This window comes from Aythya ferina, assembly GCF_964211825.1.
Source record: "Aythya ferina genome assembly, chromosome: 1".
NCBI classification, from domain to species: Eukaryota; Metazoa; Chordata; class Aves; order Anseriformes; family Anatidae; genus Aythya; species Aythya ferina.
The window spans coordinates 105852328-105877887 of NC_140296.1; the positions used below are offsets into that span (position 1 = coordinate 105852328).

General features: G+C 36.6%; 1 protein-coding gene across 11 annotated transcripts in view; it reads right to left on the reverse strand.

Moving 5' to 3' along the window:
- Positions 1-495: 495 nt before the first annotated feature.
- ROBO1 (roundabout guidance receptor 1) overlaps positions 496-25560 on the reverse strand; it is a 737333-nt gene continuing 712268 nt past the window's right edge. For all 11 annotated transcript variants that reach the window (XM_084506318.1, XM_084506315.1, XM_084506317.1 and 8 more), the window contains 8 exons: positions 23897-24004; positions 19566-19710; positions 18984-19235; positions 14998-15407; positions 12748-12900; positions 4277-4585; positions 2813-3012; positions 496-2227 (listed from right to left, as the gene is read on the reverse strand). In XM_084506318.1, coding sequence (XP_084362444.1) covers positions 2213-2227; positions 2813-3012; positions 4277-4585; positions 12748-12900; positions 14998-15407; positions 18984-19235; positions 19566-19710; positions 23897-24004 — 1592 coding nt within the window. In that variant the 3' untranslated portion in view covers positions 496-2212. The remainder of the gene's footprint in view (positions 2228-2812; positions 3013-4276; positions 4586-12747; positions 12901-14997; positions 15408-18983; positions 19236-19565; positions 19711-23896; positions 24005-25560) is intronic.

The window sequence follows — 25560 nt, forward strand, 5'->3', positions numbered from 1 at the left end:
TGTGGATCTGGCTCCAGACTGTTTTAAGCTCTTCGGAAAGAAGAAATATGGCAGTCAAAAAGAGAAGGAGCCACAGCAGAGGAGGACAGCAGGTGCTCAAGAAAATTTGTATTTATGCTGACCCCAACAAACATATGATTCATAATATTTTTTCCCTCCACATACTTGGATCTTATTTCCTTTGTAACAAATGTATCTCACCCCTGAGGTGAATGCTTTTGTTGGTACAGATTTTATTCATCAGCTCCTGGAAATTGGCAGGCTGAGAGATGTTTTAGTTATCACAGTTCATAAAGCACCCAGGAATCAGATTTTGAAGGTAATCAATTGTAATTATGCAAAATCTTAGGCTGTACCCAGCTCTCTCATTTTGCTTATGCTACTACGTCTCAATGATTTCAGTGCAATAGATTCTGATTCATGTTATTAGAAAAAAAAGTCAGAATTGGCCTTAAAATTAAGTTTCAGGGAACACAAGAAACTACACAAGAAAGATATTGTATTTGAGAACATTTTTAATAAATAATGTGACAAAAATTACTTTTCTGATTATTGGATCCTCAGTATGCAAAATTATGGCTAAAATATGAGGTTTCTTACATGAACATAATGAAAACATTAATCACATGGATTGTTCCTTTAGTACTGCACATCCTTTCTATGTAACCTTTCTTTAAAAATTAGCTAAATGAAAAATTTCAGTCCTTGGTAAACACCAAAACACCATTTTTTTTTTTTTTTCCATTGGGGCTAGTCCTGATAGCTGTCAATAAACAAACACACATTTTTCCATTAGCACCAATGACAAAGAAATTTATAGTTACAAAAAAGATAATAAAATCTACAGACAGAGGACATCATTTGGCAAATTCAATGCAACTAATGCCTCTATTTCAGCTTTAATGATAATCCAATGTTGAGAGGCCACAACAAATTTGAGAATTTTCTGTAAGTCCAGGAAAAGTGAGAAGTGTTCTGATTTTGGCCCACATTTAGGTTTGTTACTTTACCGTCTGTCATTATTCAAATATTCCCAATACAAACATAGAGCATTAACAAAAAGATGAAAAATATCCCAAACAAATGCTTAACATTTTCAATAAGACAAGAAAAAAAAAAGGTTAATAGTTACAATGGTTTACAAACAAAGTTTAGTGATTGTGCTTTTAAAACCAAAAAAAAAAAAAAAAAGATAAGCAGTGCATTACAAAAACAAACAAACAAAACAAAACAACAACAACAACAAAAAAAACATAATCGCCAAGATCAAACAAAACTCGTTTAAGTGGCACTTCTTTAAGGTGAATTGACAAGTAGAGGTCTGAGATTTGGGCCAGTAACAGTTAATGACATTATCCAATCTTTATTAAAAATGTCCACTGATTTTCTTGCTTATTTTCATAAGCATTGTTGAGGCTGAGAATTAGAAAAAGTTTCAGATAAACTTGCTCATGCCATAATTAGACAAACAGCATTCACATTGGCTTACCTCCTGCCCATCTCAAGGGACATTTTTAATAAGAATGTACTTAATGATGAAAATGGAAAGACAAATTAAAGTACCACAGGGGCTTTAAAATGAGTGTGTATTTACAATAAGAGCCACCTCATCCCAAATTGATTTCACTTGTATTTGTAAAACTGTATCTGCTGCGAAAAGTTAGCAGGAGACTGGCAAAAACCAAGATACACATTCTTTATTGAAATTGCAGGGTGCCATTTGTGCTAACTGCAGACTACAGTAAAATCCCTAGAATAATAGAATGCTCTGCATGATGGTCTCTTTGTGGAACTTTTTAACCAATGCTGTATTACTTGTAATACAAGTAATTGACTGGCTCAGTGGTGTACCAGCAGTGCACTAAGCACTGACTCTCAGGGAAGAGATCCGGGGATCCCAGGCTTCTGCTCAAATCCTGAAGAAGCAGCTGGCCTATGTACCATGAAGAGCAGCTTACCTGCCTTCTTAGGCAGCAAAGGTGATGCACTTAGCATTAGGGAATAGGCAACAGCCATTCCTAATAAGGAGGGTTTACAAAGAAAGAGTAAAATAAAAACAAGCATTCTGATGGCATGAAGAAAAATGAAAAATTGTACACTCTGATTGCACTGAACATTATTTCTGGCGTCAAACATCATCAGACTTGAGGCATCTTAAGTGATTTTTTTTTTCTGATTAGATTTTAAAAGCCTGTTACAGTACATGTTGTCTTCAGCTTTCTGTTTCCTGTATTAGAAAAAAAAAAAAAAGAAAAAAAAGAAACCAATGACTATGGGTTAGATTCTATTACTCATTTTTTTTTCCACAATCTTATTACAGATTTACCTTCAAATAATAATTATTATTTCTAATTATGTACATCATTATGACTGCATGTTGCACACCCCTTCTACAATCAGGATTTAAACTGAATTAATTTCATGAAACAGAAAAAAAAAATAGCATCTTATAAAATCTAGAACTAGAAACTTTCAAGAAATGTGAAAGGTAATGTCAAGGTATTCGCAGATGTTTTATTTTCACTATTGAAAGGATATGGATAATGTAAAATGCATAGTTAAACACACTATTTCTGCAAGTTCTGTTCCGTAAGTTTTAGTGTGGAGACAATTATAGCATGCTACATCTTGGTTTCTATGTTTCTGACACATTCTTAAAATTTCTTTTCTTGGATTGTAGATTGATAATAGACAGATAAATGTATTAATTTTCTGAAGAGAAATATTTCTTGTCAAAAAATGTTTTTTCTTGGCATCTGAGAACAGAAAATAGCCTTATTTTATTTATGGTCAATAGTACAATTGCATTTACCTCCATCTCGTCTTCTTCTTCTTCTCCTTGTTCATATGCTCCCAGTACTTGCATTTCTGCAACATTCCTTCGGGCTATATTTGCTTGATCTGCCCTCTGTCTACCTCCTGATCCTCTTGAAGACATAGAGCTGGAGGAGCTAGGATCTCTAGGATTATTTGATGTTGGAAATGTTGGTCTAGAATATGGCAGGATGTCCTCTGTATAATAAAACATATAGACTGTTATGTTTACAAACTCAGAGATACTGTGATCCTAAAATTTCAGCATACAGTTGATTTATTTTACTTTTTATGATCCTCAGTAGGTTTAAAGTGGTGCCTGACAGGAACATGAAATACACTGTTTCCATAATAGCATTATAGAAACTTGAGGAAATTTATAATATTCACGTGGTAACATTCACCACAGAAAAACTAATTCAAGATTAATGCCCACTTCATTTCAATTTATGATCTCTGGTCTGTGCTCTATAAGAAAATGAAGAAAAAAAACACCCTTGCATTATCTTTTCGACATGACCAAGTAAGAGAAATGACAATACATGCACAATATTCACTAGAACAAGGACTTCACTGCATCTGAATACTACAGCCTGTATTTCTCAAGCTGGATTTGAAACAAAATTAGCAGGATGGATCTCAGTGCCATCCTCAACTGCAACTTTCTAATAACTTTTCTCTATAGTAATTCACTGTAATCAATAACAATCTCTCACTAGTGTACCCTTTTAATGAATTTACTACCCTGTCACACCAATACTAACCCTGCACAATTTTTGGAAGAAAGGACCGGCTGTTTGTATGAATCTCTGCTGAAAGTCTTAGTGACCACTTGGAAAATTCCAATAATCATGTTTCATTCACTAGTAATGTTAACAACTTCCATTAAAAAAAAAAAAAAAATTACATTGATCAGGTCTGATACATATAATGTCATGTCAGTTACTGTTTATATCTAATGTGTCACTACTGTGGCATTTTTATTTTTAAACACGATGAGATATAATTCTGGAACTTTTCTCCTTTACAGATCTTAGATAAAAATGGGCCAAGTGCCAATTCTTTGGTAGAAATATTTGCCTTGCAGATCAGCTATCTGACTTCACCTAGTTCCCTTTTAAATTAGATTCTAATTAGATACAACTAGATTCTTAATCCATGATAGGATTCAGAATTCAGGGCAAGGACATGACTCTTAAGGAATATTTCTTTTTGGGCTTCTTTGGTGTTAGCTTCAATATACAATGGATGTATATGGAGTGCAAGGTCGAAAATCTATGTTTTTTTTATACGGTTGCATTTTATGTGATCTGTATTAGTACTGTATATTGACAGATAAATGTTGACGATTCTGCAGTTCTAATTATATTCACACTGGTAGTGTGTGAGACCTAGGAAGAATTAGCCTCTTCCCTATGATCAACACACAGTACTTCATTAAATCCAAAACATGCAAAATAACCTTGAAGAAGATGAGTTTTTGCTGGTGTGCCTTCTCGTTTTGGTGTTTTATTTCCTCGCAGTTTCCCATCACTTTGCTGTTCCTGTGATTCTCTCCGCTCTCCTGAATTTGTCCGCACATCTGAATGCTGTCTCCCATCCACCCCGTCCCTCCCCTTGTAGCTTGCTCCTTTTCTTTCTGCAGATCTGTCTGTCCTCGGTTCTACAGAAGCCAGTTTTGGCAACATGACAGGCCGCACCTCCAGCTGTGATTTGGACTGAGCGGTTGGTGATTTTATAGCTGGAGGTGGCACAGGAGGAGGTGGCAAGTCTACAAAGTTAGAAAAAGAATAATTAAAATGACATCACACATTAGTAAAATTAGAAATAATATTTAACTTCTGCTGAAGAAACAGATGCTCTATTTATTTTTAGCGCTCCCTCTGCCCTTCTCTCTCCACCCTAAGAAATATTATGTTACTGTTACAACTGCTGACAGGTATTTTTCCAGACCTCAAGCTTTAATAATGCAAAATAAAGACCTCTCAATACCTTTTTGGATCACAGTATTTGCTTAAAAATCATTACATCTTTAGGCACTTGAGTATCAGCACACCAATTATTATCTTTACTGGTATTTACCATTTTGCTAAATCCAAGCAACAACACACCAGTTTTCACTACAGTTGTTCAAGATCTTCAATGTACTGAGTGTTAAAACAAGTTGTCTGGGGATTAAGATTGTACAGACATGCTGTTGATACACGTAGGGATAAACTGTATTAATTATTGCATTCATCTATTGCTTTTGTCTATTTTCAAGATACCTGAGTGTATGTCATGAGATTAAAAAAAAAGCACATTCGATCAAAGAAGTAACAAGTTCTCAGCAAGAATAGAAGAAAGAAAAGATACAAGAACTTTTCATTTTGCCTCTTAAATTAGTACAGCCCACATTTCACTTAGTTACATTTTTCTATTCCTGTAGTAAGACTTAAAACTAGAATGTGTAAACTGTTCATCTGGATATAATAGTGCTCTGTGGAATACAAAGCGTGAAGAAAAAAGATGTAAAAGTCAAACAGGGAAGCGACAATATAAAAGTCGTTCACAACAAAGCTATAGGAACAAATTACATGCATATAAGAGAAAAAAGGTTAAAAATAGGGAGATGGGAAAGATGTTTCTGAGGTTAATACTCTCAAATGATGCTGCTAAGAAAAATGAACAGCTCTGTTAATTAAAAATTATTACTTCAGCATTTTGTAATAGCAAGCATTCATTCTTTCCACTTCCACAAAAATCTTGGAGCAGCTGTGGTTTTTAAACAGCATCACTACATATAAGCTAATTCACAGTCTATTCAAGAGAGCATCTCAACTGAAAACTAACTAAATTGGCCCAAGAATAATTGCAGTACTCCTGCATAAGAAGAAAAAAAAAAAAAAAAAAAAAAAAAGGAATCTAACGTATTTGTGTGAATAGGGATATGGAAGATGGCAGAAATTTCCAAGAGGTTTTCCAGGGACACAAATGACTTGATCTAGCTATGCTGAAAGATGTAGCAATGCAGAGCTCAATACTGTATGCAACATTAGTAGGCACCATTCTCCACATTAAATTGGTGATATTACTTGGAATTGCCCTTGACCTGTTTTAAGTAAGACTGGTAATTTTATCAGCTATCAACTGGACTGGGATGAGGAAGAAAGATGTCACAAAGTACATTCCCTAAGTTTGGGCATACTTCAGGTAAATGAGATCTGGAATATCATTCTTGTTGCATTAACTCCACTGTCTTGGTAAAACCAAACCAAACCAACAAACAAACAAAAAAACCCCTCTGCTTCTTTTAATATTTGACTTGAATAAGGGGCCAAATCCATTTTACAAGAATCATACAATCATAGAATCATAAAGGTTGGAAAAGACCTCCAAGATCATCTGGTCCAACCATCACCCTACCAACAATATCACCTACTAAACCATGTCCCTATGTGCCAGGTCCAACCTTTCCTTGAACACGCCCAGGGATGGAGATACCACCCCTTCCTAGGCAACACGTTCCAATGCCTGACTACTCTTTCTGAGAATAAGTATCTCCTAATTTCCAACCTAAACCTCCCCTGGTGCAACTTGAGGCCTCTAGTCCTATCTGCATCTAGTCTAGTTATCTGTGAGAAGAGGCTGGCCCCAAGCTCCCCACACCTTCCTTTCAGGTAGTTGCAGAGAGCAATGAGACTCCAGAATCCAGACTAAACAACCCCAGTTCCGTCAGCTGCTCCTCACAGGACTTGCGTTCCAGGCCTTTCACCAGGTTCATAGCCCTTCTCCAGACATGCTCCAGGGCCTTGATGTCCTTCTTGTACAGAGGGGCCCAAAGCTGAACACAGTACTCGAGGTGAGGTGTCACCAGAGCAGAGTACAGGGGGATGATCGCCTCCCTGGCCCTGCTGGCTACACTATTCCTGATACAAGCTGTTGGCCTTCATTGGCCATCTTCTTTCCTTCTGTTCCTTTTATCTGTGTAAAAGTTGGACAACTACCTAGATATTCTTAACAAATTCCACAGGGTAGCTTGTTTATCAAATGGCAGTTTGTGGAACATCAGTTTTAAAGTGCAGCTAAACGTAAACATTTGAATACTGACATGTACTTCGAAGAATCTACTTAACATTCAACATGTACAGAGGACATTAAGAAAAAGCACTGTCATTTCCAAAACTTGAAAAGAGATAATGTAAATTAATTGGGAGTCTGCATATAGTAAGTGGATGAATCAAAATATTCTTATTTGAGTATTGGGAATTATTAAGACTACAAATAAGAAGAAAGGCAGATCTGTGGGCAATAAATCTAATAAATTAGATTTATTAGAAGTTGCCTCTCCATTTTATACTTACAATTCTCTCAGGTGAATAGATCTAATTCTCTAAAGAGAATTGTAAGTATAAAATGGAGAGGCAACTTCTTGTTCAGTAAACATGAACAACAGATTTTGGCAAAAAAAAAAGAAAAAAAAAGTACAGAATTAGTTAAGATGCATTCCTTTGTCATCCACGAGTCTTTACATGTGGTCTATGGCGATAACCTCAGTCTAATACACAACTTTAGCAATGAAACCCTATAATTCCAGACATCAGGGTAGCACTCAGAACACCTCTACTATACATCTAAAAGTGCCTTGTGAGCTCTAGCCACAGAAGAGCAAATCAAAACACCCTCGCTGCACTGCCCAGCCCAGCAGATGCTGATATTCACTATGTGCCTCCAAGTTTGGACATTTGGATCACAAGCCTCCATAGCCACGTGAGCTTAAGCATCAGTACCTACTCCAAAAAAATGTTGGTCTTAAAAAGTATATATACCAATACAATTCAACATCTAGGGTTGTGGGAACCCTGTCCAGGACCTCAGTATAGGGCATGACACATTCCATGAGAGCCCTGTGCGCCAGACCTTATCAGGTCCAAGCCAAAGCATATCAAGCACAGTAATTGTTCTTCAAAATTCTTCTTGTATCTTACATTTCCTATTGGCTGTCTTTATTAGTTATTGGAGCACTGAATTGCCCTTCTCTTGAGCCTACTGATATAAAGGGAGTTTAGGTATTTAACATCAGCTTTTTCAGTCACTTTTGGAGCTAGTCTCCAACAGTTCTGGCATGTCAATGCACTGGCTGAGTACCAAAGGCAAGGAACCAGCATCTTTCCTGTAGCCTACAAAATATAACCTGGAAATACTGTATTCAAGAATCCTATCTAGCTACACATGACAGTGAACAACGTGGTGTTAAGTCTTGACTGTAGAAAGGAAAGATGCATTGATATAAAAAGTTTCTTAAAATAGCAGTAGCTCTATGGTACAGTAATAACTACAGAAAAGTGATATTCTCTTTTGAGAACATTTTTGCAACCTGCAGGGAAACTATAAAAATCTTCATTATAACAGAGTACTCCTTACTGAGACAGATTCTGTACAGAGGAAAAAAAAAAAATCTGAGGTCAACACTATTACACCTCTGTGGAATTTATTTTAACAGCTCAGATCATAGAGAAAATCCAGATTCAATCTGCCTTCTCTAGTACAAATTGGCACACTTCTTATTGAAAGAAAAATGGAAGCTTCCATTGTAAGGAATAAAAAATAAATCACAAAGCAACGTCAAACCAATATAAAGAACTCAGAAGTTTTTGGTAAAGGTCAGCTGTGCTCACGTTTCATTCATGTCTCTTTATTATTGTTGTATTGCTTCCCACTTGGAAAACAAACAAACAAACAAAACCCACCAAACACAAACAAAACAAAACCAACAATTAATGGATGCCATTTTTATAGCATGCATGCTCTACAGGGGAAACCATCCACATATGTCTTTTGAAGGGACTGATGACTATTTTCAAGAAGATTCTAAATGAGAACAGACACAGAAATCATGGGAGAAGCAAAACATCACTGGGGAAAAATAACCTACTAGGCTAGTTTTGCACTGAAGTGGAGAAACTACAAATAAGAACAAAAAGATTAATTGTAAGTAATGACAAATGAAGGAAGAAGGCCTTATTAGACTACTTTTTTTTTTTTAAGTGTCATCAAGCTATAGATTTCTACAGTCATATTCTGAAGAAAACAGCAGTGTTATATAGATTTGATGTAATACTTGAGAAGATAGAGTATTGCATAATTATGCAGGCATGCAAAACTCAAGATTTTTCCTGACTTAGTGAAGCTTTCAGATTATTTAAGATTCTCAGATATGTAATAACTTCAGCCAATATTATTCATTTACTGAAGTTATTTTCGTGCTCTCTTTTTCAAGAAACATGGCCCAAACTATACGCAATAACTGGGTGAATAAATAGACACAGCAAAACCCAATATGACGTATAAAATTAGTAAGCTGATATTATTATTATTTTTTTTATTGCCTGTATTCAGGCAATCATTTACATGATGTTTTTATCAAACCAATTTTAAGTCCACAAAATCTCCCTCAGTAACATAATCAACATCTGCAAACATCTGAATCAGAAGGACTACTAAGAGACCAGATATAATAAATAAATAAATAAATAAATTACTATTCCATAAGAAGCTTGTTCTTCATAGAGATAAGAAATGCCTTCCTACTTATTTACCTTGCTGAAATTTGTGTGGAGTAGATTCTTTTGTACTGCACAGGCAGAGGAAGGCATTGGTACAAATGATATTGGCATGCATAGTGGCTTACATTCCAAAGTGCAAATTCAGGTAAACATCTGGCAAACATTAAATTGCCTTTTTTAAGAAATTCAGCTGTCCTAATGTCATGTCATTGATAGCACAGATAAATACCTCAGTTGCAGACTTGAACAGTTAATTGTGAAAACTTTAGTATTTTTCCTTTGACACCGAGAGACTTAAAACGGAATCAGGACTTAAAATCTCATGTGAACAGTATCAATGGTGTAATGTCTATTGAAAGATCTACTGAATCTAAGCAATGACAAAGGACTTTAATCCTTTTTTTTTTTTTTTAAATTACATTTATCTACAATTCTGAGGACTGCAATTACTGATTAATAAATTCAAGACAGTTCAGAAGAGATTTTCATATATATTATTTTTAAAAAAGACAAAAAATATTCTTTTAAAATTTGTATTCTTAAATCTAGCATGTAAGTAGTTGAGATGAAGTTGACAAGGTGTGTACATCTGCTGGTTCTTGTAACATAACCTTTGTAGTTAATTCTCTAAAAGGCTAGATGAAGAGCAAATAAAAATTCATACATTTTAATCCTTACCACCTACTGAGCAAAGATTTTTAGCAACAAATACTGAGAACATTTTACCACCTGGATGACTGTCAAAGAACAAAACGACCGAGTTAAAATCCCATCCTGCATAGAGTAGAAACTAATTTGAACTAATGCTACCAGAGAATACAAAATTGGTATTAAAGTGCAGAATAGATCAAAGAGCACTCCTTTATCTTTATTTTTAAAAAAGGGGGTTAGCAGTAGACCTTGTACTGCTACATTAGACTTTTTAATTACATTACAATAAACACATTTTCAGAATGCCTATCCCCTTCCCAAATCTTGCTGTATCAAGACAAGAAATACAGAACTTTATAGGATGTATATACATTGCTGCTGACAATATTCTTAGCATTTCAACTGTTCATGCAAAGACTTGATTTATTTATACATCCTTTTTGTCAACTAACTGCAAATTCTTTCTAACAGGTATTTCATTAAGCTGATAGCAAATACTAATTTAGGCAGTCTGGAAATTGAAAACTATTTGTATGTGAAAGTAAATTACATTTTAAAGGCCAAGTAAGTAATGATTTAATGCATTCTTCTCTTTTTACTATTTATTTAATGACTCTGGCCATCAATAAATGCTCAAATGCAGAATATCATCCTTCCTCCACTACAAACATGTATACTCACCCACTGAGGAAAAAAAAAAAAAAAGAAAAAAAAATCTTTTTTCTATCAGGCAATCCTTTGTGAAAAAGATAAGTAACATTGTGACATCAAACCAATAGAGAAAACCTAAGTAGATCTGGGAAAGGTCAATTGTGCTCAAATGTTTCACTCACATCTCCATATCACTTTTCTCCACTTAAGGAAAGCAATTAGTAGATGTTATTTTATAGCTAATTCTAAAGGGACAGTATGCTAGCTGTGGTTATTAAAGTGGTTATAATCTTCAGTAAGGGTCCGAATATGCTTATGTAAATCGATGGAGGCAATAAATAAATAAATAAAAATAAAACCAAACAAGATCTTCAACCTTTGAACTGGGCTTTATTAGTTCTGCAGAAATTAAAGCCATAATTTGCCATTCTCTGAATGACCACACTGTATTGCACATAAACCGGTTAGTGGAAATTCTCATCTAATTAGAAAATATGCTGAAGTAAGCACTCGCTATGCAACACAAAACAAATATTGATCACAATTGTCAAATCTGTTGCAATACCTAACCACAATGTTCTATGATTTAACTTTGTATAATTACTTTCACAAAAACCTGTCATCAAATATAGGTCCTCCTCTTATTTATTCCTGTGTTAGAAGAAAATGTCCACATAAAGCTTCTGTTCAGATTTTATTTCTGATGTGTTGTGTTGATATAAAGGTTTGAAGCTCAGCCAATTATTCTAGCATTTTCTTCTAGATAGTGAAAGTGGATAAAATGTCCATAAAATCTTGCAAAAATGCCATTACAAGGGTATCATAAATGTAACATTTCTGGGACAGTTTTGGGATTTACACCTTGTGCTGTCCTTTCACAGGAGCAAACATGCACACAACCACTGTAATAACCTCTTGAAATCAGATAATATTCCAACAGCTCAGTCTCACTGACAGAAGGGGCCTGGGTATAAGCCAAGAGGCCCAGGTGCACTGTGTCATGCCAGTATTTAATGCAGTCTAATATCAGATAGATGCTAGTGAGAGAAAATACTCAGAATAAAGTACAGATAATAGCATGGACAACCACTCATTGCTAAATTACTTCTGCTCATCGTGCTGTGAGCTTTGTATTAAATTTTTTCGTCAAGTGGCAGGAATCATAGGGAGAAGTGGCTCGAAACTCCCTTCTAGTAACCCTGGATAAGGATCTATAATATTAGGCTTTCATATGGTAATGGCAAATGATGCCCCTCTTTGAAAAATTTCAGTCTGTAAATGAAAGTCCTAATCAGATTGTTGTTGCTGAGAACGAGGAGGTGGGGAATGATGCTTTTCTTTCCCCTCCCCCCATTAGCAAATTTAGCAAACTTGACAAGATGGGTTAAGTCTTTGAGAATTTATCTTACATGAATTTCCAACAAAGCCCTTGGGTTGTTTTATAAAACTGGAAGGTAGCGGTTTAATAAAAGCTGCACCACCTGAGGCATTTTCATTAAAGGCTCTCTCTAGACAACATCACAATGTTTGCATTATCCTTCTGTGGTCCCAAGAGAATACAAGCACTACCTTTTCAGCAAAAGTTGATATTGTGTGTGAAGGCATGAGAGAAGATTATTAGATTTTGCTTCTACTCACAAAGTAACTGCTTGCAAGAATGCAGTGGTCGGGATTAAAATTCATCGATCTGTGTCCACCACTTGCATGGTAAATTGTTTTTAGAGGAAAAAATAAGTTCTGAAGGTTTTAATATTTAGTCATGGGAATGATGATTTTAATCCTAACCACACATTATTCTCAATGACTGTACTATTTATGTTATCTGGGCTCTTAAATAATGACAGTAATTAGCCGATTAGGACACTACAGAAAACAGGTGCAAGGCTGTGGAGTGGAAGCATCAATGTACAGTATTAAGGAACTATGGTGTTTAAAATGATTAATCTGTTCAGTGTGTTTAACAACAGGAAACACAAATCACTGAATTCTGAAATATAATGTTATCTCTGTGGAAAAATTTCACAAATACACAGAATGCATATTTAGAAAGGTTCAGTGATGTTTTCACCCATTTCAGTGGACTCACCATCTGTGTAGACTTCTCTGCGCAGATGTCCTGGCTGGTGCTTTTGCTTTTTGGCAGGTCGGACCTTCTGTATTACAACAGCACTCATGTTGCTGTCAGTAGACACAGGGCTGGTTGGTCTAGGACAGTGTGATGCATGAAAATGTCTACGGCCTGAAAATTGTTACAGAACAATAGCTATTATTTTTCTCATGCAAAATAAAACATTTCATGTTTTCTCTTTTTTTTTTTTTTTCACAAGAACTATATAGCTACATGGCACTTAAAATCATAGAACACTGTTAGTACTGTCATCCTTACAGTAATCAGTTTTTGAGTGAGACATAACTAAACAGGAACATTTGCTATCCTGTTAACAGGCAGGCTGGCTTAGTTTCACAGAAATTATCCAACTGGTTTGTAGTGGTAGCTCTTGCTCCAGGAGTCCAAGATTCATACACAGCCAGGCTTCCAGCCCAGCAGGCTTCTATAAGCAACAAAATGTTTCACTCTCAAAACGGGTTTCACCTCCCCTGGCTTGGAAACTGCAAGTTATTGAGTCTCTAGCAGGCTTTAGTTACAGATGCCCCCAGCATTGCTTTGAGTGAGTTACTAAGAATGCATCAGGGATATATGACTATCACAGTTTATTTGCAGTTAAGAAGTGTCACATTTTTAGGATGTGCAGTCAGGTACAGATAATATCAATACAAAAAAGTCACTGTACAGCATGAATTTGACTCTTAAAAGACCTTTTCTAAATATGTAAACGTACACACACACATATATTAATATGAATGTATATGTAGAAAATGGATGAAATCCTGGCCCCATGGGTATGAATGGGAGTTTTGCCACCTACTTCAATTGGCCAGGATTTCATCCAGAATTACTAAATTACCTCCCCTCTCACTCCTCATGATGAGCAGCTGTGTGGAAATGAAACAAAGGACTGTTAACTCAGAGAGGATATGAGAAATGAGAGAGGAATGTTGCAAATCCATGGAGTCAGTGTGGACACAGTTGTGACAGCATCCCTCTCCTCTAGGTTTGGCAGTTTAATAGGATTGGCAAAATAGTCACAGATCTGTTTGAAACAAGCATTATATACTGTGGTATTCTTGTTTCTTAGACAAAGAATAACAATAACTATCAGGCCTAGTCAGGTTACTGATTACCAGTGTACAGCCAGTATTACAAGTAATCAGTATGTTTTAAAGCATAAATATTTCAAATATTGTATTTCATATCTCCAGCAGTGATTTGGGATAAAAAAAGAAGAAACATGCATATGTCCTTGCTATATATTCATAATCTATCATCTAAACTATAACTAATAACAGCTGTTAAATTAAGAAATCAACACATACACAGTTCATCTCAATAATACAGCAATAAAAGCTTGAGTAGCATTCTCCAAAAGATAATAATGAAATATGAAATGGAAAACACAAACTTTTTTTTTTTTTCCCCAAAATACAGAGGAAATAAGACACTGAAGGTTTAATATTTATATGGACATTTCAATACAGAGGGATTAAACCTCTCATGAAGCGAGTCTGGGAGCCTTACACCGGATAGAATTTTGTATTTATTTTTCCCTTAACAAAAACAATCCTTGTTAGAAAAGAACTGACTGGACACTTTTCTAAAAGAGTAAGGGAACACACAGTTAAAATGAAAGTGTCAAATTTTTTAAACTATCAGTAACCTTTTTTTTCCACAATTAATTGTCATAGGAAGTATTTGAATCTAAAATGTGGCAGTAATTTTAAAAAACAGTCATGCAGGCAGTGAGCTTGGAGAAAAAAATATCATAACAAAATTTCTCATATTTATCCTTATCACAATCTCCTACTAAGTAGTTTTATATAAAACAGTGGTTTCCAAACTTTGCTCCACAGCTTTGTAAGATATGCACAGCTAGGCAAGACTATGCTAGGCTCATTCAATTCTGGCTGGAAATCCACAAGCAGTGTTGAGGTTTGGCAACAACCAATGAAACCAAAAAAATTAGGAACTACTTATGTAGAACAATATAGAGCAGCAATTTATTTGAACCGTTTCAACAGAAGTCCTATTCTGCCTCTTCCAGTAGGGCGGAATTGACACCTCTTCCCCCCCGCCCCCCCTCCTAAATTTCTAAATGTGTCAAGAACAAAAGGAATTCAGGAAGTGGTTCAGGAAGTGGTTGTGGATAAGTACATGTGATAATGGACTTTTTTTTTTTTTTCTTTTTTCGTTCTCATATCAAATACAGGAAAGACTCACCTCCTGCAGCATCCTGCATTTGACGTCTGGCTACTTTCAGGCCAGCATATTCTGCAGCTGCTGCAACAGCCTGTGCAAAATCTGCATCAGTAAAAAATGATCCATCTGAAGAGCTAACACTAGACCGCCCACTTGAGATATTATCTTCTTCAGAAGCTGAACCCCAGCCATTGATCATGGACCCTGTTACAGAGCTCTCCAAATCCCCAACACTTGAGGCAGGTGTCTGCTCAAGGCCACGCAAAAGGAGTCTCCTGTTCTGCATCTTGGCAACCTCTATATCTGCCTCATCTTCTTCCTCTTCTGGTGCATCAGTATCCATATCAGAGACCAAGGGTCCTGAGATATATCCATAGGTATGTGGTGGAGAGATGGGCCTTGGAGGGGGTGGAGGACTCACAGGCTGACGTCTGCATAAAAATACAAGAGTAAGAAGAACTGAAGTCATATAACGTAAGTGGCATGTAACATAAAGGGAAAATAGAATCAATTGATGAAAATATACAGCACTGATTTTAATGGAAATCAGCTTATGTTGCATAAAGTTCCTCCTGTTTCCTAATGTAGCTCATGTACAGCTAGGGGAAGAGGTGGTTACATGACTATTAAAAAAAAAAAAAGTGCACCCTTAAGAGTCTGAGGAAAGGATTTGTCTGTAGAAGCTCTAGAAGCTTGAAACTATCAATCTCAACAGATACCTCTATCCAGACAGATTGCTCAATAACATTATATTCCTTCCACCCATCCCAATGATTCAAGAAGATTTTAAAATTGGTATAGGTAAAAAAAGAATTATCTACTGCAATGTTAGGTTTTAAGGATACCAAATCGCATGTAGATGTATTGGTTAATTTATTTTGAGCTGAAATCATCAGTAATGATTGTATACAACTTAAAGAAGCAATGTATTAGATACCATTACATCAACATTCAGTTTATTTAAAACTTCTCTCTGAAGTCCCAGGTACTAACACTGTCAATAATTTATCTTTACAGAGCCAGAGGCATGGTCTTTAATTGCCCTTTGTCTCAAAGGAAGAAATACTTTCTGCACCAATAGATGGAATGTTGGTCTTGTTTACCAGGAAATTCCATTTCAGTTTGCTTTGCAGAATTTCCAAAGTAATCTTGCTTTCTCAAAATTCTCTCTTATTATCTCATTGACAGGATGCCAACTTTAAATCTTTTCTTTTTGGCAGGGTGACTTCTTTCTTTTAATAAATGGGATACTTACTAATTTTGAAATGAAAATTTAGCAAGGTAAAACCTAATACTTTGTTGCATGAGCAAGCTGGAACCTCCCTGAACTGAATCATCTAGCCACTGTTTTGCATTTGCTATATGAAGCACTGAATGGAATGAAGACAAGGTCAGTTAGCAATATATACCAATAATCATTACACAAAATAAAAAAAGGACAGAAAGCCATTGCTACATGGGAAGCTCTAACTGCCTTTAACTAGAGACCTTGCCCAATAAAGTTTTACTGCCTTAATTTAATGCTTTTGTAACAACTGTCCTTGTAACTATTTGCCAGTCTTCCTGTTCTCTAGGTTTTGGTATTATGAGACAGGCAACTGATTACAAAATATGATCGGATTCTTGAAAATAGAGCTTGTGCCAACCTTTAAGAATAGATTAATAGAGAGCAGCTGTTCATGAGCATATAGAATTAACAATACTTGGTTCACTTTATCTGATGCAGTGGTTCTTGCTTTAATAGTGGCTATCTCACTAAGTCTTTAGGTTTTCTTCTACTTGACCATTTTTCCAAAGCATGAATTTCAGTTTGCTATATATTTTACAAGCCAAGCAGACAGAGAAATATTACAGTACACAATCATCATCACCATCAGAATCATATTCCAGAAGCCTGGTTTTTATAAGAAAATAAGATTATCAGCAGGAGCACAAAGTAAAGCTAATAAAAACTACGGAAAATGGTATTTTAACCATTATTTTGACTACAAAACCACCATTTACCAATAAATAAATAAATAAATACTATACAATACATAGAGGTAACACTCAGTGCATTCTTAACTGGAAAGCATTGTCACACCATATTCAAAACAGAAACCTCCTTCCAGAATAGGCGACAGCTGTTGAGAACAGTACATTTAACTCCTATGTAGCAATGCCCAGGGTCATATCAACACCATTAAATGGAAAGGACAGTCACCCAAGACTTGCCAATTAAGTAGATAGAACTATGTGCATCTTTTTTTTTTTCTTTTTTTTTTTTTAACTGATGAGATGGATATAGCAAAGAGAAAAGAAAGAACAGTTGGAAAAGTAAGAAAGATAAGAAAGCCAAATTTACTCACTAACAATTCTAAGACTTTCAGGCAAAAAAAAACATAGACAACCATTGTAGGTAAAAACAAAATAAAGACACATTTTATTTCCATCCACTCAATGATAAGTTACATGCCCTAGGAGCTTAAACTGCAACATCCTCCCAGATAAAACTTGACCTTCTTCCACTACTTTTGGTGATATTTATTGTGACTAGACTTCAGTCACTGTGGTGAGAGAACTTTTGGCTTTCTAGGTAATTGCTAGCTGGTTATGCATGTTTGCATACATCTGCTCCAATGCCTACTCCATTCTGTAGGTCAGTATGTCTTGCTTTCCAGAACATGGTATCTGAGGTTCTGGAAGGTCACTCACTTAGCATTTCAGTTTCCCATTAGTGTCTAGCTAGTATAACTTCTAAATAACCCTGAAAACAGATGTGCTTAAATTGAACACTTGTGTGCCCTTACATATTTGGGTCAATGAAAATTACAGAAAAATATTACTATCCACTAATAAAAAGAGTGATTGCAAAGACTCAGGAAGATGGAGGAAGAAACAGACACACAGTACAAGAATTGTTAGCATAAAGACTAAAGCAAAGCAAAACAAAACATAACATAACAAAGCAGACCAAGTAGAAGTAAGGAATAAAAGTAAAAGCAGTTATAAACCCTTTATAAGAAAGGTTAATAGCTACTTTTTACTTAAAAAAGACAGACAAAAATGAACCACCTTTTCCAAAAAACATTCTGGAAAATACATCTGCAAATGTCCAGTAAGCTAGTAAAATCGCAAGTTACAGAAAAAGTTCTGCTCAGGAAGATCAAATTCATTTCATCACAATAAGCCTGCAGTTTTCTAAAAGCAGAAAATATGACTGAAATATTACAGTTAAGTTGGTATACTTATGATAATAAACAATGTGTGTAAACCACTGGATAAAATAAAAAAAATAAAGGGGAATATAATTTTGAATGCAAAAGCTGTATCTTATTAGCAAAAAGCAAGGCAAGTAAGTATACACATAAATAGCCTTATTTGTAATTCAGTGGAACAGAAGCTTTGAGAGTATATATGCAAAATAGTTTGTATTAAAAGCAACTCTGAGAAGAAAAAATATCTCCTTGTAACAAATATCTATCTTTATTAATGTTGGTCATTCCTTTAAATTAGGGTAGGTGGAAATGTTAAGAAAATTTTGCAAGCAGTAATTTACTGTATTAGAATTTATGAGAGGAGGAAAATCTATAGGTTATATAAATTATATATTTATATATATTCATACATATGGGTGACAAGTTAATTGCACAGTTACTGTGAAATAATGCATGCTATTTTATGGTAATAATGCAGTAAATCTATTGGAAACAATGGAACTGTAATTATATGGTAAGCTGTGTTAACGATACCACTTTAATATCCTGATGATTGTGAATTTAACTTGTGTCAGCATTGTATGTACCATAAAGTGATATACTGCATTTCTTTCCATGGTATAATAATAAAACAACTTAATTATGTATTTTTAAGGTTACAAATAGTTCTAGTGTCCTGGATTGGAAGTTAAATATTAACAGAATAAATATCATAGGGAAAACCTTGGCCTCATTGAATTCAAGAGGAATTTTCAGTGGGGACAGAATGACTTTTATCACATCTCTCCCACTACGTTTGCAATGACACACCTGCGGTCAGGCTGATGTTGTATGTGTCCCAGATCCTCCTGACAGTCCTGTAACATGGGCTGGAGTTCTTCCTGGGGAGAGGGAGTGAGAGTGGCAGTTGACTGATGGCTATAGGAGACAGCGGCTGGAGAGGAAGCAGCTCCTCGAACCGGTGGAGTAGGACCTCGCTCATCTTCCTCCTCTTCCTCTAGTTCATCCTGCTGCAGATACATTCTTGCAGGTGGGACTGGACAAGGAATTTCTTGATCATAGCTGAAATTAATTTTTTAAATGAAAATAAGGACTTATTTTTTCACTGTGTAATTACCATATCTGATGCATACAATAATAGCCCAGAAAAAAAGGGGAGGGAAGGGGAGAAAACACATCATTGTTATATGTGCTCTTGAACACAGCTTAGCAAGGATGTAATAACTAGGTGTACATCACTTAAGTCATCTCTTTAAATAGCTACTCTACTGTTAGATCATGAGCACTAGAACTGTACTGAAGGAACGTCTCAATGCCAGCTTGTAGGGCAGATTACTGTTCAATTAACAAGCAATTAAAATAAGAAATTGATAATGTTTTTATCTTTCTTACCTTTCATCCACTGAAAGACTGTAATCTTCACTATTGCTGTGGGGAGGTGGATGTGCTGGAGGGGGGGGAAGAAGATCTGCCCAGTTCATGCCAGCTTGCTTGGGAGCCTTTGGAGTCCGAGCACCCTTCTTATGCCCTTGACTCCCTGTGAATTATAAACAGTACATATTTCACAGAATCACAGAATTTCTAGGTTGGAAGAGACCTCAAGATCATCGAGTCCAACCTCTGACCTAACGCTAACAGTCCCCACTAAACCATATCCCTAAGCTCTACATCTAAACGTCTTTTAAAGACTTCCAGGGATGGTGACTCCACCACTTCCCTGGGCAGCCTGTTCCAATGTCTCACAACCCTTTTGGTAAAGAAGTTCTTCTTAAGATCCAGCCTAAAACTCCCCTGGCGCAACTTAAGCCCATTCCCCCTCGTCCTGTCACCAGGCACGTGGGAGAACAGACCAACCCCCACCTCACTACAGCCTCCTTTAAGGTATCTGTAAAGAGCAATAAGGTCGCCCCTGAGCCTCCTTTTCTCCAGGCTGAACAAGCCCAGCTCCCTCAGCCGCTCCTCGTAGGACTTGTTCTCCAGGCCCCTCACCAGCTTCGTCGCCCTTCTCTGGACTCGCTCAAGCACCTCGATGTCCTTCTTGTAGCGAGGGGCCCAAAACTGAACACAGTACTCGAGGTGTGGCCTCACCAGAGCCGAGTACAGGGGGACGATCACTTCCCTAGCCCTGCTGGCCACACTGTTTCTTATGCAAGCCAGGATGCTGTTGGCCTTTTTAGCCACCTGAGCACACTGCTGGCTCATATTCAGCCGACTATCAACCATCACTCCCAGGTCCTTCTCTGCCTGGCAGCTCTCCAACCACTCATCTCCCAGCCTGTAGCTCTGCTTGGGGTTATTGCGCCCCAGGTGCAGGACCCGGCACTTGGCCTTGTTGAACTTCATGCAGATGACCTCAGCCCATTGGTGCAGCCTATCCAGATCCTCCTGCAGAGCCTTCCTACCCTCAAGCAGATTGACACACGTGCATAGCTTGGTGTCATCTGCAAACTTACTGAGGGTGCACTCAATGCCCTCGTCCAGATCACCGATGAAGATATTAAAGAGGACCGGCCCCAGCACCGAGCCCTGGGGAACGCCACTAGTGACTGGCCTCCAACTGGATTTGACTCCATTTACCACGACTCTTTGGGCCCGGCTATCCAGCCAGTTTCTAACCCAACGAAGCGTGTGCCAGTTCAAGCCAAGAGCAGCCAGTTTCTTGAGGAGAATGCTGTGGGAGACGGTGTCAAAAGCCTTGCTGAAGTCAAGGTAGACCACATCCACAGCCTTTCCCTCATCCACCCAGCGCGTCACTTAGTCATAGAAGGAGATCAGGTTCGTCAAGCAGGACCTGCCTTTCATAAACCCATGATGACTGGGCCTGATCGCCTGCTTGCCCTGCAAGTGCTGCGTGATGACTCTCAAGAGGATCTGCTCCATGAGCTTCCCTGACACTGAGGTCAAACTGACAGGCCTGTAGTTTCCCGGGTCTGCCCTCCGGCCCTTCTTGTAGATGGGCATCACGTTTGCTAGCCGCCAGTCAACTGGGACCTCCCCCGATAGCCAGGACTGCTGATAAATGCTGATAAATGATAGTGGCTTGGCCAGCTCCTCTGCCAGTTCTCTCAGTACCCTTGGGTGGATCCCATCCGGCCCCATGGACTTGTGCACATCCAAGTACCGTAGCAGGTCACCAAACAGTTCTTCGTGGATAGTGAGGGATATTTGTAATTCTTTTAAATATCTCTTCACCATTATACTTTAAAAACCAAAATAGCCATAGTGCCTTCCATTTTCTCTTGAATTCCCTAAGAATTTACAGTTACCATTTGTTGGAATAAACTGCCATTCTTCCTTTTTACACCACTTTATAATTGTAGCTTCTCTCTCGAATTACTCCCCTTTTATAAGTAGGTGAATTTTACTAGAAAATTTACATAGAATGTAAAAAGCATACAGAACACAAAACTTGAATTGCAAATAGTCAAAATGTAATAAAAACTTAAATGAATTTTACAATCAGTGTCATTAAGAGTGAGCTTCCTAGTTCTATTAATTACATTATAGATTATCATCTAAAACAAATGAGCTGTAGACATATTTTCCAAAGTGCCTTTATATTATTTAATTATTGTAACCTAAAATACAATATGATACAGATATGATCTATTAAAGTTCCACTGTTGCATTAAGTCACTGAATATATGTAATTTGTACTTGTCCACTGAAACGTTTTAGGCACAATGAAATTACTAGTTTTAGTCTAAATGGCAGGTGCAGTTGAAAATAATTGCTGGCAGAACTAAAATAACAAAAAAAAAAAAAATGAAGAAGAAAGAAGATCAATGAAGTACAGCTCAAATGTTTTCAGCTACTATTACTGAGAAATTATAGCTTATAATAGAACAATGCAGCTTTAACAATTTGAGTAACTTTGAATAAGGATAATTATTCAGGTGGTCTTGATTTTTAACTTTGGACATGAACTGACTCTACCATTGTTCCTTTGTACACATTTTTATCCTTCTTTGTTACTGTTACTTCACTAACTGCAGATAAAGTACCCGTATTTTTAAGCATATTTTAGAATATTTTTTATTTCTCACTTCAACTGAGACTGGGCTTTATACTATCATAATTAAGCCTAGACACATGACTGTCTACATTGCAGTGAAATTTAGGAAGCTTGTTTTTTTTTTTTAATTTTTGCTGCCTCAGATTTTCCTTTCTTATATATAGTAGTTCTGCTTATTATTCTCCCACGTTAGCTGACAGATATCAATGTGTTTTAGTTATGCACAATTATTTGTCTGGTATCTCAGTATGTCACACAAGACCCTAACTATCCCAAGGATACCATCATCTGCATTCTTTTCCCTATGCACCATGATATATGCTAAGTTCAGCACAATTAATTTATTACTCTGGTCACTGTGCTTCATTCCTGCTGGAGTCCTTGGTATAGGACTATAAATTGTTAGTGTTATGAATAACCATAATAGGTGTCATCATGGTGAATACCACCTTCTTATTTTTAATTTGCATGGGCAAAATCTCATACCCCTGAGATATTTCATGCTGAATTTCAGATCTTAACGCCACTGAGCAATGGCTCAGCACCACAGCCTCATGTTGTAAACCTGGGAACAGGCAAAAGGCTGGCTCCCACAAGAACACCCTGAACAGCTGGGAGAATCAGGAGCTGTGTTTATCTCACCCCAACCAGTGAGAATTCAGGTCACCCACAGGCACAGCAGGCTCGTTTACACATTGACACCTCTGCTGTGCCTCAGTCATAATAGGTTAAGATGGACTGCAGGTTAGGATTAAGGCAGCTAGGCTACCAAAGGGTAAGCAGAACAGAAAGTGAAAAGGAAAGCCCAAGTCTTTAGAAGATCAATGTATATAAACATAGGCTGAGAATAAGACTTAAAGTAAAGCCCCAGATCAAGCCTATCCATGATTTATCTCTGAACATCTCTCACACTTCTACCAAAAATCAAAGCTGGAGGTTAACAGCTTATGCCAATACAAGAAGCAATTAAACAATATTTTATGGTTCCAAAGCACAGAGTACAATTTCAGTGCCCTGGTGAGTGATTTCTAGCACAAAAAGTTAAGTCTCATTTCAAGATTTTTAGAAAGGTCTTTTAGATATTTTGCATAGGAGATGCCTATGACAAACAAAACTTAACTGAATTATCTAGCCTACATTTGAATGATGAACAAGAGTAGTTTTGACATACAGCAATTGAAACCTGTAAAAATAGAATATGTATGTAAATGCTCTTTTACCCAATAAAATGCATGGAATCAATTTAAAAAATGAAAAAAAAAAAATATTAAACCAGTTCTATTGGGTATAACTCAGATCTTCTGGTATCTTGAGCCTCTCTATGCATAAGATTCTGTTGGGTGCATAGACCTAACAAATGGAAAAGGAGTCAGTAAAATATAAGGAGGTTAACACACAAAATCCTCATTCCCCCCTTTCCCCTCCTTTGGTGGCAGCTAAAAAGGAATTTACACATTTCCATGACTTGTCTATCTGGAGACCATAATAATTAATTGACATTTAGATGGCACTAAGTAATCATGAGGATGCAACAGAAATACAGACATTTATTGAGTCAGTTTTTATAGTTTTGCATCTTCATGCTACATTATTTTCAGTGATTCTCTCCCCCTCATCCCTTCTGTAAGTCCAGTAACTAGTGCTAACTATGGCTACAGAAAAAAGCACCAGAAAAAGGTAAGGTTTGGTAAACATTTTAGATACTCACCAGACGTGCTACTGCCTCTATCCGAGCTGTTGTAGGATCCACCTGTATTCTGGTCATATGACTGGTTGTATGGAATTGTTGGAGCAATGTTGTCATTTACTCGGTAATCTGTAAGTTTAATAGTATAGTTAATGCCACCCTTTAGAAAAAGATCTACTTTTATATACCTGCTTTATAACACAAAGCAGACCTCCTGAAAACAGTGAGGGAAAAAAACAAATTTATTTATTTTAAATGAAAATCATCCTATAATCACATTTTATTTTTATCTCATCTCTGCAAGTTTCAGGAAAATCACGGGTGTGGCTCCACAGCAAAAATGAAGTAAAATAAAATCCTATGCACAGGGTTGTTGCAATGCCTCCACAGTGATTAAGTCTCAGCGGATATATATGATCTATATGGGCATTTTGCATATGAATAGACTGTCACCTTGATTGATTTTCTATGGTCTCTGCTTAATTTACGCAAGCAGAGCAGGCAGTGGACTGTGGTAGCTACTTTTTGTATTTCAAAATACAAAGGTTATAAACCCATAGAGGAGTCAGCCCTGAATTACAAGGGCTGAATGACCTGCTGGAGCAACAATGCAGCTCCCTTGATTTTGGGTTACAGGAGAGGAGGTCTTCATTCCATGTCTACTGTCTCCAACAAGATTTCTGTTTACATTGGGTCATGCAGGTCCTAGCAAGGCACAGGGCCTTTTTTGCTAATGGCTGTTATAGTAATTTCCTTCTCCAATTCTCCAATTCCAAACCACTTGACACTTGTGTTACTTTCAAATCTATATTTGGCAACTAGATCTGTAAAACTTTTTCAGAAATAAAATGCTCATCTGACAAAACAGTACTTTCATGCCAAAAAGTTTTATAATTTCCAGAGAACAGAAAGGAGATGAGTTACTCTTCATATAGCAAATAAAACTGTGTCATAAACAGAATCATTGGACATAAAGTAGTGACAACGAAGCACGGCATTTAACTTATCAAAATGGTTATTTCCCATCACAAAAGCTATAGGTATAATTGTCAGCAAGATGGTTTTGACTTAGGAAATGAGAAAACCAAGATCAGAATATTGACTCATAAAACAGCAAAACAAAACAAAAATAAACAAAACTAAGAATCCAGTCCCCATCTGCTGCAGAAATGTTTGTGATAATGTAAGCATGGGAAAAAGAGCAAAATGATAAATTCCACACCAGAGTGTATTCTGTAATAGTTTCTCAGCCTAGTTGAATCCCACAGACCACGACGAAGCCCTACATACCACATATGTTTACACAGAGGATAAACAGTAAATCAACACCCTGAAATATGTATATATGACTGTCAGCAGACAATGCTTTAAGGGGGACTTTCCACACTACAATATGCTAGAAAATATGCAGCTGTAATATACACAGTTTGAAAGATGCAGTATCTTCCAGGGCATAAAAACGAAGTATGTTTTAATTCCAAAACAGATATGTAATACACAGTTCATGAAAGAAAACATAATTACAAAAAATACAGCTTTCACCCTGTAGTAAGGAGCCACAAAAATTGAATTTTCTTTTGACACATTTATGGCAAGTGAAGGTGTCACATTTTATATTGCCCTTTGAACTCCTCTGTAAGTAGATAGGTCCAGCAGCAAAATCAACATTCCTGTAATAAAATGTG